This window comes from Dendronephthya gigantea, unplaced genomic scaffold (assembly GCF_004324835.1).
Source record: "Dendronephthya gigantea isolate DGI-Jeju-01 unplaced genomic scaffold, DenGig_1.0 000000F, whole genome shotgun sequence".
In the NCBI taxonomy this organism is placed as follows: domain Eukaryota; kingdom Metazoa; phylum Cnidaria; class Anthozoa; order Malacalcyonacea; family Nephtheidae; genus Dendronephthya; species Dendronephthya gigantea.
In genome coordinates, this window is record NW_021163010.1 from 4,406,982 (window position 1) to 4,422,966 (window position 15,985).

The following is a 15,985-nucleotide window of genomic DNA, read 5'->3' on the forward strand; positions in this document are numbered from 1 at the left end:
GTGTTAAAATATTCATTTAAAATTGAATAAAAGTAAATTGACAAAAATATTTTTAGAAATACAATTGCTAAATATATTCGCATAAGCATTAAATCAAGCAATAAGCATAAAATATGTAAATGGTTACATAAATGCGAAATGAATTACGATTGTGGGCAGCGCTGACTAATCAGAGAATCATAGGCATTAAATAGAAGACTGTACTGAAAATGAATTGTGAAAGTCTACGTGAAGTTTGGGAGACACGCCCCTTCGACATTCTTCAAAATTGCCTAATGTCAGTATATGAAACTGAAACTGTATGAAACTTCATATTTTCCTTTTTCATAATTTGCACAATTTGACTTCTTTTTCATTCTATCAGGTCAATCACTTTGTTAGGCTTCATTTAAAGTTGATATATGTATATATCTCAGTCATGCAACAAATGTCATTCAAACTTGATCAGATGCCATTTCGAGAAATCGGCTAAAACAACGATTAGCAAACACTTCTGCATGATGGGTTTCTACTATAGATGCATCATAGACAATCTGCCAGGTCATTCTACCATTAATAGTGTGGTTATAATGATTGAATGTATCAGGAAAACCATCAGTGAGGCTGTTAACAAAACAATCCTGAAGTTTGTAAGTTTGTTTGTCAATGTCGTGAGCAAAATTAAAAGACCCAAAACTCGATATGAAATTACAGCATGAAATGCGAACTAGCAGTTCACGATCAAGAAGATCAACTAATTCTTTTGCCCGTATGGTTTCATTCATCATACTTTCGCTAAGAACGTATTCTTCTTTTTTAACACAATCTTGTATTTGCTTTGTTGTTTCCTGCGCCACCTTCCAAAAATCAATCCCAAATCGATTCAAGTACTTCAAGTAAAGTTCATCGCAATAATACACAAAATATCCCAAGTAATCCTTATGTGATTTTAAAGAGCAACAACGCAAACTATTGATTGAAAACGAGCATTTCAAATTTACATCCTTGCTCCCTTTCATACCATCTTCCACGAGTTCACAAAAAGCCAGATGTGCCGCGGCTGTCAGAGCTCCAGTTACTGTACATTTATTCACTTTGCAGGCCAGTAAAATATCATTTGTTTTTTTCTCAGTAAAAACTTTAGTTTCCATTCGATTTGTGCCAACAAAGCTGGAAACGTCTAACCTCGGTGGGAATTGAACAAAATATGGATTGCACTTCCCTGTTTTAACTTCACGAGAAATCATCCTATGCACGAGAAATCTTAAAATTGGTCGAAGGCCGCAATAGGTAAGTATGAGGGTCAATATGGAATACGGAGTTCGTTCTCTTGTGACCAAATCTTGAAAATACGGCAGCAAATTCAGACTGGAGATTTTTTGATCGACATCGATAGAACCGCTTGAAATATCATTCAACTTTCGAAGAAATTGCTCGCAAAATTTAACACACGACACACCGTCAGTAGAGGAATGATTAAAACTAAATAACAAGGTATTTGCATACTCGTCAGTGTCTGGTCTAAATTCCTCTTGTAAGATCACAACTCGCCATAACAGACCATTCGCATTGCTCAGCTGTTTTGATGTATATTCAAACCAAATATCTTTCCAGTCTGAAGCCTTTACTCTAGAAGAAGCGATATCTAACATCTTGATGACCTCATTGATTTTATTGATTTCGAAATATTTGTAGCCATCGCCAATTGTTCTAATAACTGCCCGAAGCATTGGCTGTCGCTTAGCCATCAACACCAAAGCATCGCGAACATGTTGTTGTGAGAGGCTCTGTTTTGACGTTAAAGATACTGCTAGACATATATTACCACTTCCACCTTTTTCAACGGAACATGTATCAAGCATATCTTCTTGTAGACCAAGACGGCGTCGAAGAGTGTTGGCTTTAAGTGGCTCTTCGCTTATTGCTTTGCCGAACAAATATTTGGTACATTTGTACACAAGAAATATGCAGATTATAGTAGTAAGCGCTTGGACAATAACTCCAGCTTGTAGAAAGTTGAAGACTGATGGCCACACCATAGCTTTTATATATTTTTGTCTAGTTTATTGGTGCTTGTAAAAGCAGTTCAAGTGGTTTACGGGTTGCAAACAATAAAATTCACAAATCAACACTAAAGAAATGAATATTTAACAAGTTCAAGAGAGTTTAGACGTGGCCAAGCTCTTTCTAGAAAGGCTAACCAAAATCTCTGAAGTCTGCCCGAAACACTAATACCATTACCGAGTAATGCTTAATCGGATCCCTAACTCGGAGAACTGCATGGGTCACTTTCTTAAAAAACCTTAACAGCCTGAATATTTTAAATGTTTCGAACGAGTTCTTCGGAGTCTCCAGAAGCGTGTATATTTTATTCAGTTGACTAGTCGCTTGGCAGTGTCGCATCACTTCCGGGGGGTGTCGACTTTTTAGAGCCGCTACCATAGCCTCGGTTTGATTAAAATATTTTTATATTTAGAAACCGAGATTTTGACCAACTTTTTGTATCATATAATTGTGTATGTACATACTGCGTGTATATTAGTATACAGATTTTAATATATTTTTTGCGTCTTTTAATACAATCTGTTAAGCGAAGTTTCTTGTTAGGGTGTCATTATATATAGGCTCCTCGTTTGACTTGCGTAGTCAAAGGCTGTTGTACAGTCGGTTTATACAAACGTCATTCAAACTTTACCAGATGCTATTTCAAGAAATCGACCAAAGCAACAATTAGCAAACTTTATGGCGTCACTAGTTTTTACTCTAGAAACATCATACATAATTTGCCAGGTCATTCTACCATTAACAGTGTGGTTATAATGGTTGAATGTATTAGGAATACCATGAAAAAGGCTATTAATAAACAAATCCTGAAGTTTGTAAGTTTGTTTGTCAATGTCGTGGGCGAAATTGAACGACCCGAAACTCGATATTAAATTACAAGGTGACGTGCGAATTAGCAGTTCACGATCAATACGATCAATTAATTCTTTTGCCCTTATGGTTTCATTCATCATTCTCTCGCTAAGAATGTATTCTTCCTTTTCAACACAATCTCGTATTTGCTTCGTTGTTTTTTGTGCCGCCTTCCAAAAATCAATCCCAGTTCCAGCCTGGTACTTTAAGTTAAGTTCTTTGAAATTGAATACAAAATATCCAAAGTATTCCTTATGCGGCTTTACATCACAACATCGTTGACCATTAATGGAAAACTTGTATTGCAAATTTGCACCCTTGCTCCCTTTCATACCATCTTCCACGACTTCACAAAACGCCAGATGTGCCGCGGCTGTGAGAGCCCCAGTTACTGTACAATTATTTGTTTTGCAGGCCAGTAAAATATTCTTTGTTTCCTTCTCGGTAAAAACTTTAGTTTCCAGTCGATTTGGGCCAACAAAGCTGGAAACGTCCAAACTCGGTGGGAGCTGAGCGTAATATGGATTGCACTTCGCCGTTTCCATTTGACGAGAAATCATTCTACGCATGAGAAATCTTAAAATAGACCGAAGGCCACAATAGGTAAGAATGAAGGTCAATATTGAATGCGTAGTTCGTTCTCCTGTGATTATATATCTTGATAATACGGCAGCAAGTTCAGACTGCAGATTTCTTGATCGACATCCATAATACCGCTTGAAATATCATTAATGTTTTTGAGAAATTGCGTCGAAGAGTGTTGGATGTCAGTGGCTCTTCGCTTGTTGCTTTACCGAACAAATATTTGGTACATTTGTACACAAAGAATATGCAGATGATAGTAGTAAGCGCTTGGCCTTGGACAATAATTCCAGCTTGTAGAAAGTTGGGAACTGTGAGCCACATTTCTTGACCCTTGTATCCTCTGTATTTTGAATGAATATGATACGTGTGAACGTCAGTAATCTATCTCGTGTATCATTCAGCGGGAAATACGATTCCCCGACAAGGCGTCTTTGTTATAGAATGTCAGCAACGACATATTAGAGTATACGGCTTCAGATTTCCGAAGGCCCGTTTACACTTGCAATTTTTGGTGCGATTTTATGTGCGATTTTCTTCTTTTGATAAATGTGAACGAGTAATTAGTTATGAATGCTCTGATGTATAAAAGCTCTTATTTGAACATCAGTAACTACTTCACTCGTTCACATCTATCAAAAGAAGAACATCGCACATAAAATCGCAGCAAAAATTGCAAGTGTAAATTAACGGGCCTTGGGATAAATGTTATTATGGTTGCGAAGGCGCGAAGACCGAGTAGATAGAGTGCCCGGCTTTTAATAGTTTTATTATAGATTGGGAACCTTTCATGTGGAACTCGCACGTGTAGTTATCAGTGGCATAGCATCCATAATTAGGGGGGGGGGCGTCTCCCATCCTCCAGAAGTATAGAAGCTGGCTAGGCCAGTGGTGCCTCCTCCAGAGGTATAGAAGCTGCTAGGCCATGATTATATCACTACCTTGTTACGGTATATAATACTATATCTATGCTCCGCAGGCCACAAAATACAAAAGATCTTAAAATATAAGATGTTAAAATATTCATTTAAAATTGAATAAAAGTAAATTGACAAAAATATTTTTAGAAATACAATTGCTAAATACACCCGCATAAGCATTAAATCAAGCAATAAGCATAACCATAAATGCGAAATAACTTACGATTGTGGGCAGCGCTGACTGATCAGAGAATCATAGGCAATAAATAAAAGACTGTACTGAAAATGAATTGACGTTCCTTGTGAAAGTCTATGTGAAGTTTGGGAGACACGCCCCTTCGACATTCTTCAAAATTGCCTAATGTCAGTATATGAAACTGTATGCATGAAACTTCATATTTTCCTTTTTCATAATTTGCACAATTTGACTTCTTTTCATTCTATCAGGTCAATCACTTTGTTAGGCTTCATTTAAAGTTGATATATGTATATATCTCAGTCATGCAACAAATGTCATTCAAACTTGATCAGATGCCATTTCGAGAAATCGGCTAAAACAACGATTAGCAAACTCTTTTGCATGATGGGTTTCTACAATAGATGCATCATAGATAATCTGCCAGATCATTCTACCATTAATAGTGTGGTTATAATGATTGAATGTATGAGGAAAACCATGAGTGAGGCTGTTAACAAAACAATCCTGAAGTTTGTAAGTTTGTTTGTCAATGTCGTGAGCAAAATTAAAAGACCCAAAACTCGATATGAAATTACAGCATGAAATGCGAACTAGCAGTTCACGATCAAGAAGATCAACCAATTCTTTTGCTCGTATGGTTTCATTCATTATACTTTCGCTAAGAACGAATTCTTCTTTTTTAACACAATCTTGTATTTGCTTTGTTGTTTCCTGCGCCACCTTCCAAAAATCAATCCCAAGTTGATTCATGTACTTCAAGTAGAGTTCATCGCAATAATACACAAAATATCCCAAGTAATCCTTATGTGGTTTTAAATTGCAACAACGCAAACTATTGATTGAAAACGAGCATTTTAAATTTACATCCTTGCTCCCTTTCATACCATCTTCCACGAGTTCACAAAAAGTCAGATGTGCCGCGGCTGTCAGAGCTCCAGTTACTGTACAATTATTCACTTTGCAGGCCAGTAAAATATTCTTTGTTTCTTTCTCAGTAAAAACTTTAGTTTCCATTCCATTTGTGCCAACAAAGCTGGAAACGTCTAACCTCGGTGGGAATTGAGCAGAATATGGATTGCACCTCGCTGCTTGAACTTGACGAAAAATCATCCTATGCATGAGAAATCTTAAAATTGGTCGAAGGCCGCAATAGGTAAGTATGAGGGTCAATATGGAATACGGAGTTCGTTCTCTTGTGACCAAATCTTGAAAATACGGCAGCAAATTCAGACTGGAAATTTTTTGATCGACATCGATAGTACCACTTGAAATATCATTCAACTTTCGGAGAAATTGCTCGCAAAATTTAACACACGACACACCGTCAGTACAGGAATGATTAAAACTAAATAACAAGGTATTTGCATACTGGTCAGTGTGTGGTCTAAATTCCTCTTGTAGAATCACAACTCGCCATAACAGACCATTCGTATTGCTCAGCTGTTTTGATGTATATTCAAACCAAATATCTTTCCAGTCTGAAGCCTTTACTGTAGAAGAGGCGATATCTAACATGTTGATGACTTCATTGATTTCATTGATTTCGAAATATTTGTAGCCATCGCCAAATGTGCTAATAACTGCTCGAAGCATTGGCTGTCGCTTAGCCATCAACACCAAAGCATCGCGAACATGTTGTTGTGAGAGGCTCTGTTTTGACGTTAAGGATACTGCTAGACATATATTACCACTTCCACCTCTTTCCACGGAACATGTATCAAGTATATCTTCTTGTAGACCAAGACGGCGTCGAAGAGTATTGGCTTTCAGTGGCTCTTCGCTTGTTGCTTTACCGAACAAATATTTGGTACATTTGTACACAAGAAATATGCAGATGATAGTAGTAAACGCTTGGACAATAACTCCAGCTTGTAGAAAGTTAAAGACTGATGGCCACACCATAGCTTTTATATATTTTTGTCTAGTTTATTGGTGCTTGTAAAAGCAGATCAAGTTGCACAATAAAGGCATTCATGAATCAACACTAAAGAAATGAATATTTAACAAGGTCAAGAGAGTTTAGACGTTGCCATGACCTGTCTAAAAAGGCTAACTAAAATCTCTGAAGTCTCCCCGAAACACTAATGCTTAATCGGATCCCTAACTCGGAGAACTGCATGGGTCACTTTCTTAAAAAACCTTAAAAGCCTGGATATTTAAATTTTCAAACGAGTTCTTCGGAGTTTCCAGAAGCGGATATATTTATTTTATCCAGTTAACTGCTTGGCGCATCCTCGTCCCCAGGGCCTAGCTCCGTTGCTCTCCACGCATAGGGACGAGGATGTGCTTGGCGGTGTCGCATCACTTCCGGGGGTGTCGCTTTTTAGAGCCGCTGTCATAGCCTCGGTTTGATTTAAATATTTTTATATTTAGAAACCGAGATTTTGACCAATTTTTTGTATCATATAATTGTGTATGTACATACTGCGTATATATTAGTATACAGATTTTAATATATTTTTTGCGTCCTTTAATACAATCTGTTAAGCGAAGTTTCTTGTTAGGGTGTCATTATATACAGGCTCCTCGTTTGACGTGCGTAGTCAAAGGCTGTTGTACAGTCGGTTTATACAAATGTCATTCAAACTTTACCAGATGCTATTTCAAGAAATCGACCAAAGCAACAATTGGCAAACTTTACGGCGTCACTAGTTTTTACTCTAGAACCATCATACATAATTTGCCAGGTCATTCTACCATTAACAGTGTGGTTATAATGATTGAATGTATTAGGAATACCATGAAAAAGGCTGTTAATAAACAAATCCTGAAGTTTGTAAGTTTGTTTGTCAATGTCGTGGGCGAAATTGAACGACCCGAAACTCGATATTAAATTACAAGGTGACGTGCGAATTAGCAGTTCACGATCAATAGGATCAATTAATTCTTTTGCCCTTATGGTTTCATTCATCATTCTCTCGCTAAGAACGTATTCTTCCTTTTCAACACAATCTCGTATTTGCTTCGTTGTTTTTTGTGCCGCCTTCCAAAAATCAATCCCAGTTCCAGCCTGGTACTTTAAGTAAAGTTCTTTGAAATTGAATACAAAATATCCAAAGTATTCCTTATGCGGCTTTACATCACAACATCGTTGACCATTAATGGAAAACTTGTATTGCAAATTTGCACCCTTGCTCCCTTTCATACCATCTTCCACGACTTCACAAAAAGCCAGATGTGCCGCGGCTGTGAGAGCCCCAGTTACTGTACAATTATTTGTTTTGCAGGCCAGTAAAATATTCTTTGTTTCCTTCTCGGTAAAAACTTTAGTTTCCAGTCGATTTGGGCCAACAAAGCTGGAAACGTCCAAACTCGGTGGGAACTGAGCGTAATATGGATTGCACTTCGCCGTTTCCATTTGACGAGAAATCATTCTACGCATGAGAAATCTTAAAATAGACCGAAGGCCACAATAGGTAAGAATGAAGGTCAATATTGAATGCGTAGTTCGTTCTCCTGTGATTATATCTTGATAATACGGCAGCAAGTTTAGACTGCAGATTTCTTGATCGACATCCATAATACCGCTTGAAATATCATTAATGTTTTTGAGAAATTGCTCGCAAAATTTAACACACGACACACCGTCAATACAGGAATGAATAAAACTAAATAACAAGGTATTTGCATACTCGTCAGTGTCTGGTCTAAATTCCTCTTCTAAAATCACAACTCGCCATAACAGACCATTCGCATTGCTCAGCTGTTTTGATGTATATTCAAACCAAACATCTTTCCAGTCTGAAGCCTTTACTGTAGAAGAAGCGATATCTAACATCCTGATAACCTCGTTGATTTTGTTGATTTCGAAATATTTGTAGCCATCGCCAAATGTGCTAATAACTGCTCGAAGCATTGGCTGTCGCTTAGCCAACAACACCAAAGCATCGCGAACATGTTGTTGTGAGAGGCTCTGTTTTGACGTTAAGGATACTGCTAGACATACATTACCACTTCCACCTCTTTGCACGGAAAATGTATGAAATATATCTTCTTGTAGACCAAGACGGCGTCGAAGAGTGTTGGATGTCAGTGGCTCTTCGCTTGTTGCTTTACCGAACAAATATTTTGTACATTTGTACACAAAGAATATGCAGATGATAGTAGTAAGCGCTTGGACAATAACTCCAACTTGTAGAAAGTTGGGAACTGTGAGCCACATTCCTTGTATCCTCTGTATTTTGAATGAATATGATACGTGTGAACGTCACGTAATCTATCTCGCGTATAATTCAGCGGGAAATGCGATTCCCCGACAAGGAGTCTTTGTTATAGAATGTCAGCAACGACATATTAGATTATACGAGCCTCAGATTTCTGAGGGCCCGCAATTTTTGGTGCGATTTTATGTGCGATTTTCATCATTTGATAGATGTGAACGAGTAATTAGTTACGAATGCTCGGATTTATAAGAGCTCTTATTTGAACATCACTAACTAATTCACTCGTTCACATCTATCAAAAGAAGAAAATCGCACATGCAAAAAGTGAAAATTAACTTGAAAGGTTTGGCGAATAACAGATAGAATAACATTAAGCAATGCATGGGTAATAAAATAGATCTATTTTATTATCCTGACGGTATTGCATGCATATAACGACATAAACTTAATCTATTTGAACGACTCTAAGAAATTGCTAAAACGTTTACAAACTTACTGTTCCCTGTTCATCACTCTTACGTATTCCCTCAACAAGGTTTAGTAGCAACTAATAAAAAACATTAGATGTCAGAAGAAGTACAGGGGGTGGTTGTATACTGTATCAAGAAAGTTAACTTTAAACGATCCTTTATCTACGCAAAACGTATACTTAAGAGTTATATACAACCAGCCCCAGAAAGGTCTACTATTAGAGAGAATGATATGATAATGAGCAAGTTAAAGTTAAAATTGGTCATATACTGTAGTTCGTATTCAGTATATGTCGCCAATACTATAAAACAGCCTCACATGGCAGATAAGGTCATCTTAAATAGTTTCACTTACTTTACATGACATGGTTTGAATGCTGACTGGAAGGGATTCATCATGGACGTTTTTGGAGAACAAATGTACAGCGAGGGATAAATGTTGAAGGGGAAGATGACTTCTCACGTGATGTACGAGATCTGCCAATGTGCTGTACGCCAGTGGACGTAGTGACTCGCGTGCGGTCCAGCCAGAACCAATTAAAACATCTTCATCAAACAATTGATCAATTTGGGGAACAAATCCTATCGAAAGACAGCGTGCATGGTTAATTACTTTTCACCATGAACTTGGGCAGGTTTAATGTAAATGTTTATTGTAAGGGAGGTTGGAAGTTTGATCATCAAATCTTTTGTAATTTGTATACTTTTTGTGAAAGGGCACTTGATAGGAAACATGTAAACTTTCTGCCATTTTTGAAAAATATGCATATTCTTTCAACTATATGCGATGCAAAAAAGGGTAAAACCTTGTGTTAATATTTTGCAAGCCATTATTAAGTATCTTGATCTAACCACGTCACAAGACATCACGAGATTTCATGTATAACTGGTACTTTTTCCTCGATTTTTTAAATGTTTCCATGCTTGTTGTGATTGATATACGTAAATTGCGATAAAACAAGATGACGGCTGGGATGCGTTATTGTTCGCAAGTATATCGAAAAATCAAAAGTTAAAATATGTAAATGATGGTTCAAATGACAAGGAATTTTTTGTTATATATTTGCGAATATTTTGCGAATATTTTGATGGTCTGTTGGCGTTTATATTGCATTAAACAACCAGCCATAACCAGCAATATATTATATTGCATTAAACAAGCAGCCATAACCACGTACTGTTTCGTAAGTCAGTGACCAGAATGTGACGTGCTGCAATTAACAACTCTTTGCGCAAATGTGCGACTTCCTAAAATGAAAAAATACCCCGCTTCAATGAGCTGTATTTACATCTACAAGAAGTACGAAAAAACGTTAATTAAATCAGAATTCATTTGTTTCAGTAAATTTACCTGAGGACAATATCGAAACAAACCCAACATTCCACCAACCATGTTTGAAGCAAAGTTATTCACGTATTCCTGTAAAATACATTACAGTAAATATACACTTTCGCTCGGTTGCATTTATGTCGTAGAAAGAACAAATTGAAAAAGAACTTACTATGTGTATAAGAGGAGATAAGTTTAGAATTTGGAGTGTATTTGAAAAAAAATTCTAGATCTACATTCATATCAGAGTGGCATTAAACTTTAATACTGACTAACCTGGTAAGCTCTGATGATGAAAGCAAGAAATGAGAGGGTTTTAATTTGTGCCGCAACAAAATCAACGTAAATTTCTTTGTTGAAACTTGGCGCACTCCTGAAAAACGAGAAGAAATGAATGGGAAGATAAAAGCGGATACTTGTATACAGAAAACACGCCTCATGCCTTTTTCCTGGTTGTTCAAGACAAAAAAGAAGCCATTAAAGACGGCGTTAAACTTTAATACATATTAGGAGTATCATTTTACTTCTCACAGTAAATAATGCCCAGCAACGATACACATCCACCATTTAGACTTTGAGAACGAACAAACAAGTGCTTCAATTACAGTAGACCCGTAGTATGGATTATACTGTACATGTACTCACCTGGCTTGCATTGACGGTTGCAACACTATGGTTTTAATGATTAACGGTATGAACTCCCTGATTTCGCCCAAAACATTTTGTTTGTAAAGCTGAAAAAACATATAAAATACAGATGAAAAAGTGAAAACACCTTTAGAAAAAGTGTGCGTAATTATGCGTGAATGGAAATCGTTGATTATCGACTATACTGTTAAAGTGGAAGTAAAGTCCGTTGTGCATCGCACCGGTTGTGCTTATAACAATCCATGCATGATAACATTCAAACATACATTTACTATACACATACTTGAAAGAGTAGTACGACAATAATTGGTAACTCCGCCAATACTTTCAATGACGTAGCAGCCTTCGGTATGACGGTTTGCTAAAAAAGTCATTAATAAGAATATATCAGAGTGATTGGTATCTGGACTGAAGAGAACACAATTTTTACCAACGGCTTCTTTCAATGGGATACAGTGTAATCATCGTATTGTGAGGTTGATGATAGTGCTTATATAATACAGTAGCTACTGTATAATATAAACACACAGGCCGCCCCAAAAATCAAACTTTTAAATTTAAACTTCTTTATAAACGCTTGACATCAATATTCATGGAGTTTGCATAGATGATACATTCAGTTATTCTGGCAAATTGATACACTGTAACTTTCTCTACCTGTTGTCCGCCCTTCGCAGCCATAGTGAGATCACCACTAGATTTGGTAGCTTGATTTGGACTACTTAAGACAGTTGTACTAGGAGTACTAGCTGGTGTAGTAGCGCCACCATTCACCTCCGCTGGTAAGTACCCAGTTGTCGTAATCTGTACTACTTCAAAAGAAGATTTCTGAAACAAAGGAACAACATCGTAAACCAGACATAGCATTACGAGAACCTCAAGAGTTCTCCTGGTGCAGTTTTGTTTCTGTAACCAGTGCCAAAATGAATTCCTTAGTTCATGGGGCCTAAGAATATATTATAACTAGTAAATATAAACTGCATTCTTTATCAAACACTTACAATATTGATAGGCAATTCTTTATATATATTTTTCACAAAATGTAAGAAGTGCTGAATCTCTGTTTGCATAGGAGGTCGGAACTGACGATGTAGTTCAATGATTATTCGTAGACAGACCAAAACATTTTCCTCATTCTCCGACTATGTAATGAAAAATAAATTATCGTTACAAACACTGCATGGACGAATTTGACGTCAGTTAAAGTTGTAGTCAAAAGGTGGGATACATGCACTTCCACAGATATAGCTACGGGGTCTAGATACGTATTTCTCAATGATCATACTTAAATTGTACTTTGGAGGGAAGTGAAATATTTATTATTCCATTGCCATCAACAAATTTGGAAAGCAACTACTGTTGAGGTGATGCCAAGCAACAAAAAAATAACAACTATATGTACATGCAGTGGTAAACCTAAAGTTATTAGAACTTACTTCCAACAAATGAAACATTGCTGTAAGAATGTTCTGCAACAAAAATCACATCAATGTTTGTTTAACACTTTAAACATAGCAACCTTTGAAAGATGAATTAAGTGTTACCTTATAGTGTGGTCTTAGGTGATCGTTCGTGGGAATGCGATGAATAATCTCTAATATAAGTTTTCGTAATTGCTAAAAAAAGAAAAAATGTAATAAAGCATATATAATTCGATTGAATTTCACTCTTGCAAAGAATTAAATTTTCAGGTTGCAAAATAACTAAGTGTTGGTATACCTGAATGACCCCTTCAGCAATAAACTGTGGCTCACCTGTGAAAAGTTGAAATTGTTGGATGAAAACGAATGTACAGTACGGTATATCCTAGTATGCTCAAGTGCATTAATATTATATGTATATAAATGTGGGTGTGAAAATTTCACAATATGATCATACCCTCTCTAAGGAACTGAAGAAACCTTGGAATTGCAAATTCTAAAAATCCAGCATAGTGGGGAGAAACAACGATCACCTATAGTGTTGAAGCATAATATTCAATCAGGATCAACATTCAATAAACAATATTCTTTTACATATATATAATTCACATGTACGAAATCTGTTATGACCCAGACACAACTGAAGATCTTGGGTGGAGGAATAAAACTCAAGTTTTCATGTATATTGCTGATTATACAGAATTTACTATACAAAAAGTAACATACTTCAAAGTTCTCACTGATTTCCTGAGCAGCATTCAATTTATTTTCATCAGCTAAACAAATTCAAGAAACAGTTTTCTCATTTAATCCTTACTTCCTAATTATCTGTGTGATATAAAACCACATAATTAAAAATATTAGTTATTGTTATAGTCTATGAAAGAACTATAAAATATTGTTAGTCATATTTGTGAAATCTAAAAAATATTCTGCCCACTTACGTATATTAACTTCAGCAATCATTTCAACATAAGTTCGATATTTTTTTAACACTTGAAGTGCATGATCCTGGTTGACAGAAGACGATCCACCACTCGACATGATGAATGTGTATTTTTTTTCTTACAACTTAACTAAAATTCAGAAAAGTATACAGAAAAGAAATTGCTTAATAGTGCATGCATTCAAGTTATAATCTTCAGCTGTTCCATGGGACATTTATTTCAGTTTTAACATATATCACTCTTCATATACATATAAGGTACATGTACTTTCATTCAGAAAGAGTAACACTAACATAAATAATATTGAGGCCAGTAAAGGCAGTTGTAACCCAGGCTCTTTGCCATAAATTAGATTATAAGTTGGAGATGTCATATCATAGAAATTGAGATCAAACCAAAAGAAAGCCCTCTTGGCAGTTGGCAAGAACTGATCCTGCATTGCCTCAGAAGCAAGCACAGGATGACAGGAACGCTTATTCCTAGAAAAAACTTTCATGGACAGTATATGCATCAATCAAAACTAGGGTAGAGAAATTCCCATGAAAAATTGTTGAAATCGGCATTTTATAAATAGGTTTTGTCAGATGTGTTTGATGTATGTTGGCTATTAACTAGCTATTAAGGTCATCATGATTGATGGAGATAGTAAGGTTTTCAGAAAGATATTGCATAGGTTTGCAAATATCTTTGTAATGAAGCATGTACTATTGTAAAGAAACTTTATTCAGTACGTTACTTACCAACTAATTACTGAAACACAGGAAATATTTTGCACTTTTTTGACCAAAATCACTACTTTCCTTGCTTCCATGTTCACAAAAAAGTAAGACCCTCTTATATGAATGCCTTGGCTGTCATGCGCAAATGTACGAATGTAATCAAACCCAGACTTCCAGTGATCACGGGCTGCTGTCAAGTCCCCCCCCCCTATAACGGAAAACGGCTGTTTGGCCTCTCATAACTTATACCGTAGTCATACGTCTCACTTTCTTTGAAAATTTAAAATTAGCAGAGAAGTGCCTTTTTTAAGAACCTTTGAATCGCTTTCAAAAATTGGGAAAAACCTGCCTTGGAACCTCGGATCTTGATGCCCCCTCCCTATTCCCTGTTTTCAGCCGTGCTTAATTAAGAAACACATCACTGGTGAGTGGTGCCCAAAAAGTAAAGGGTTTATCGTTTATTCTGAGCCTCCTCCACAGGCATCTCTATGTATTTATATTAGGCATTTATACTTGGCTTGGGTTAGCTGTGTCGGGGAAGGCGAGAATCTCTCTCCCACTTTTTTCTTCGCCTTCCCCGACACAGCTAACCCAAGCCAAATATAAATGCCTAATATAAATACATAAGAGATGCGTGCTGCGGAGGAGGCTAGTTTATTCTCTCCTTTTACCAGCTTTTGCAGAATGCATACGGTGCCCACCGGACATGAGATGGTACCACATACCACTCCCAGTGGTAGTACCACTGAGAGTGGTACTAGGGCAGGTAATTTTTTTGGTACTTCCTTAACGTATTTTGAAGTAACGTATTCTGTATGAACTGGCAATGCCAATGGGTACTTGTATTATTCATTGAAACTTGTGATAAGTAATTTATATATCTAAGTATGTAGACGTTTAATAGTCCACCCCCGCACCACAACCCGTTCCGGCTTGTATGTGAAATTGAAAGATAATTTGAATATTATGTAATGTTTACTACGGAAAATTGTTTTTAACTTCTACGACACCTTCATCACAAAGATCTCAATATGTCTAGCAATGAAAAGTCCGGAAAGACGAAAACTGTACACTTTATTCGTCATGGTGAATCAACTTGGAATGTTTGCCGACGTCAGCTCAAACTGAGTGAATTACCACAACAAGATCGGCCAGTTCTTGTTGATGCACCTCTTTCGTTCAAAGGAATGCAACAAGCAACAACGCTGAAAGAAAAGATTAAAAATCTCAAACCAGAAATCGCGGTGAGCTCTCCTTTCACTAGGACGTTGCAGACATGCCTAACTTCCTATGGTTCTGAGAACGTAATTGTCACAGCGCTCTGCCGCGAGTTTATGGCGGCCACTTGTGATAACATCGGGTTACCGGCAAGCTGCCTGAAGGTCATCTATCCGTGCTTTGATTTCTCATCTCTGGAGGAGACATGGTGGTATATTCAAGATAATATCAAGTCCCAACCCCAAGCTGTGAATCTCCTCACACAAGGCAAACTGGTGGTTGAAGATCAAGACCAGTTTGCAGCTAGAGCAAAGGAATTTTATAAGTTTCTTTGTGAACGACCAGAAAAAAGCATAGCAGTGTATTCTCACAACGATTTCTTGATGTTCTTTCTTTCTGAATATTTTGGTTTGACTACTGCTCACATATCAAATGGTGAAGTATACTCTCAAGAAATGCCATGCACAGCCTAG

General features: G+C 36.8%; 4 protein-coding genes across 5 annotated transcripts in view; 1 reads left to right on the plus strand and 3 right to left on the minus strand.

Moving 5' to 3' along the window:
• Nucleotides 1-14,399, minus strand: part of LOC114530581 (transformation/transcription domain-associated protein-like) — a 52,766-nt gene extending 38,367 nt beyond the window's left edge. For both annotated transcript variants that reach the window (XM_028552277.1, XM_028552201.1), the window contains exons 1-16: nt 14,316-14,399; nt 13,573-13,704; nt 13,355-13,404; nt 13,086-13,161; nt 12,927-12,961; nt 12,752-12,823; nt 12,644-12,676; nt 12,209-12,349; nt 11,865-12,035; nt 11,491-11,568; nt 11,205-11,293; nt 10,836-10,932; nt 10,581-10,649; nt 10,408-10,477; nt 9,585-9,811; nt 9,256-9,306 (exon numbers count right to left, since the gene is read on the minus strand). In XM_028552277.1, coding sequence (XP_028408078.1) covers nt 9,256-9,306; nt 9,585-9,811; nt 10,408-10,477; nt 10,581-10,649; nt 10,836-10,932; nt 11,205-11,293; nt 11,491-11,568; nt 11,865-12,035; nt 12,209-12,349; nt 12,644-12,676; nt 12,752-12,823; nt 12,927-12,961; nt 13,086-13,161; nt 13,355-13,404; nt 13,573-13,672 — 1,359 coding nt within the window. In that variant the 5' untranslated portion in view covers nt 13,673-13,704; nt 14,316-14,399. The remainder of the gene's footprint in view (nt 1-9,255; nt 9,307-9,584; nt 9,812-10,407; nt 10,478-10,580; nt 10,650-10,835; nt 10,933-11,204; nt 11,294-11,490; nt 11,569-11,864; nt 12,036-12,208; nt 12,350-12,643; nt 12,677-12,751; nt 12,824-12,926; nt 12,962-13,085; nt 13,162-13,354; nt 13,405-13,572; nt 13,705-14,315) is intronic.
• On the minus strand, nt 4,569-6,550 carry LOC114530930. Its single transcript, XM_028552587.1, has one exon. It carries the CDS (start codon nt 6,496-6,498, stop codon nt 4,915-4,917), a length of 1,584 nt encoding a protein of 527 aa, XP_028408388.1. The 5' UTR covers nt 6,499-6,550; the 3' UTR covers nt 4,569-4,914.
• On the minus strand, nt 6,796-8,911 carry LOC114531116. Its single transcript, XM_028552802.1, has one exon. The coding sequence runs from the start codon at nt 8,756-8,758 to the stop codon at nt 7,178-7,180; it is 1,581 nt and encodes a 526-aa protein (XP_028408603.1). The 5' UTR covers nt 8,759-8,911; the 3' UTR covers nt 6,796-7,177.
• Nucleotides 14,400-15,325: 926 nt separating the features above from the next.
• Nucleotides 15,326-15,985, plus strand: LOC114519971. The gene has a single exon (XM_028540167.1). The coding sequence runs from the start codon at nt 15,326-15,328 to the stop codon at nt 15,983-15,985; it is 660 nt and encodes a 219-aa protein (XP_028395968.1).

Excerpts from the sequence above, each read along its gene's own strand:
- LOC114530930 (XM_028552587.1), bottom strand. The coding sequence starts at position 6,498 with ATGGTGTGGCCATCAGTCTTTAACTTTCTACAAGCTGGAGTTATTGTC.
- LOC114531116 (XM_028552802.1), bottom strand. The coding sequence starts at position 8,758 with ATGTGGCTCACAGTTCCCAACTTTCTACAAGTTGGAGTTATTGTCCAA.
- LOC114519971 (XM_028540167.1), top strand. The coding sequence starts at position 15,326 with ATGTCTAGCAATGAAAAGTCCGGAAAGACGAAAACTGTACACTTTATT.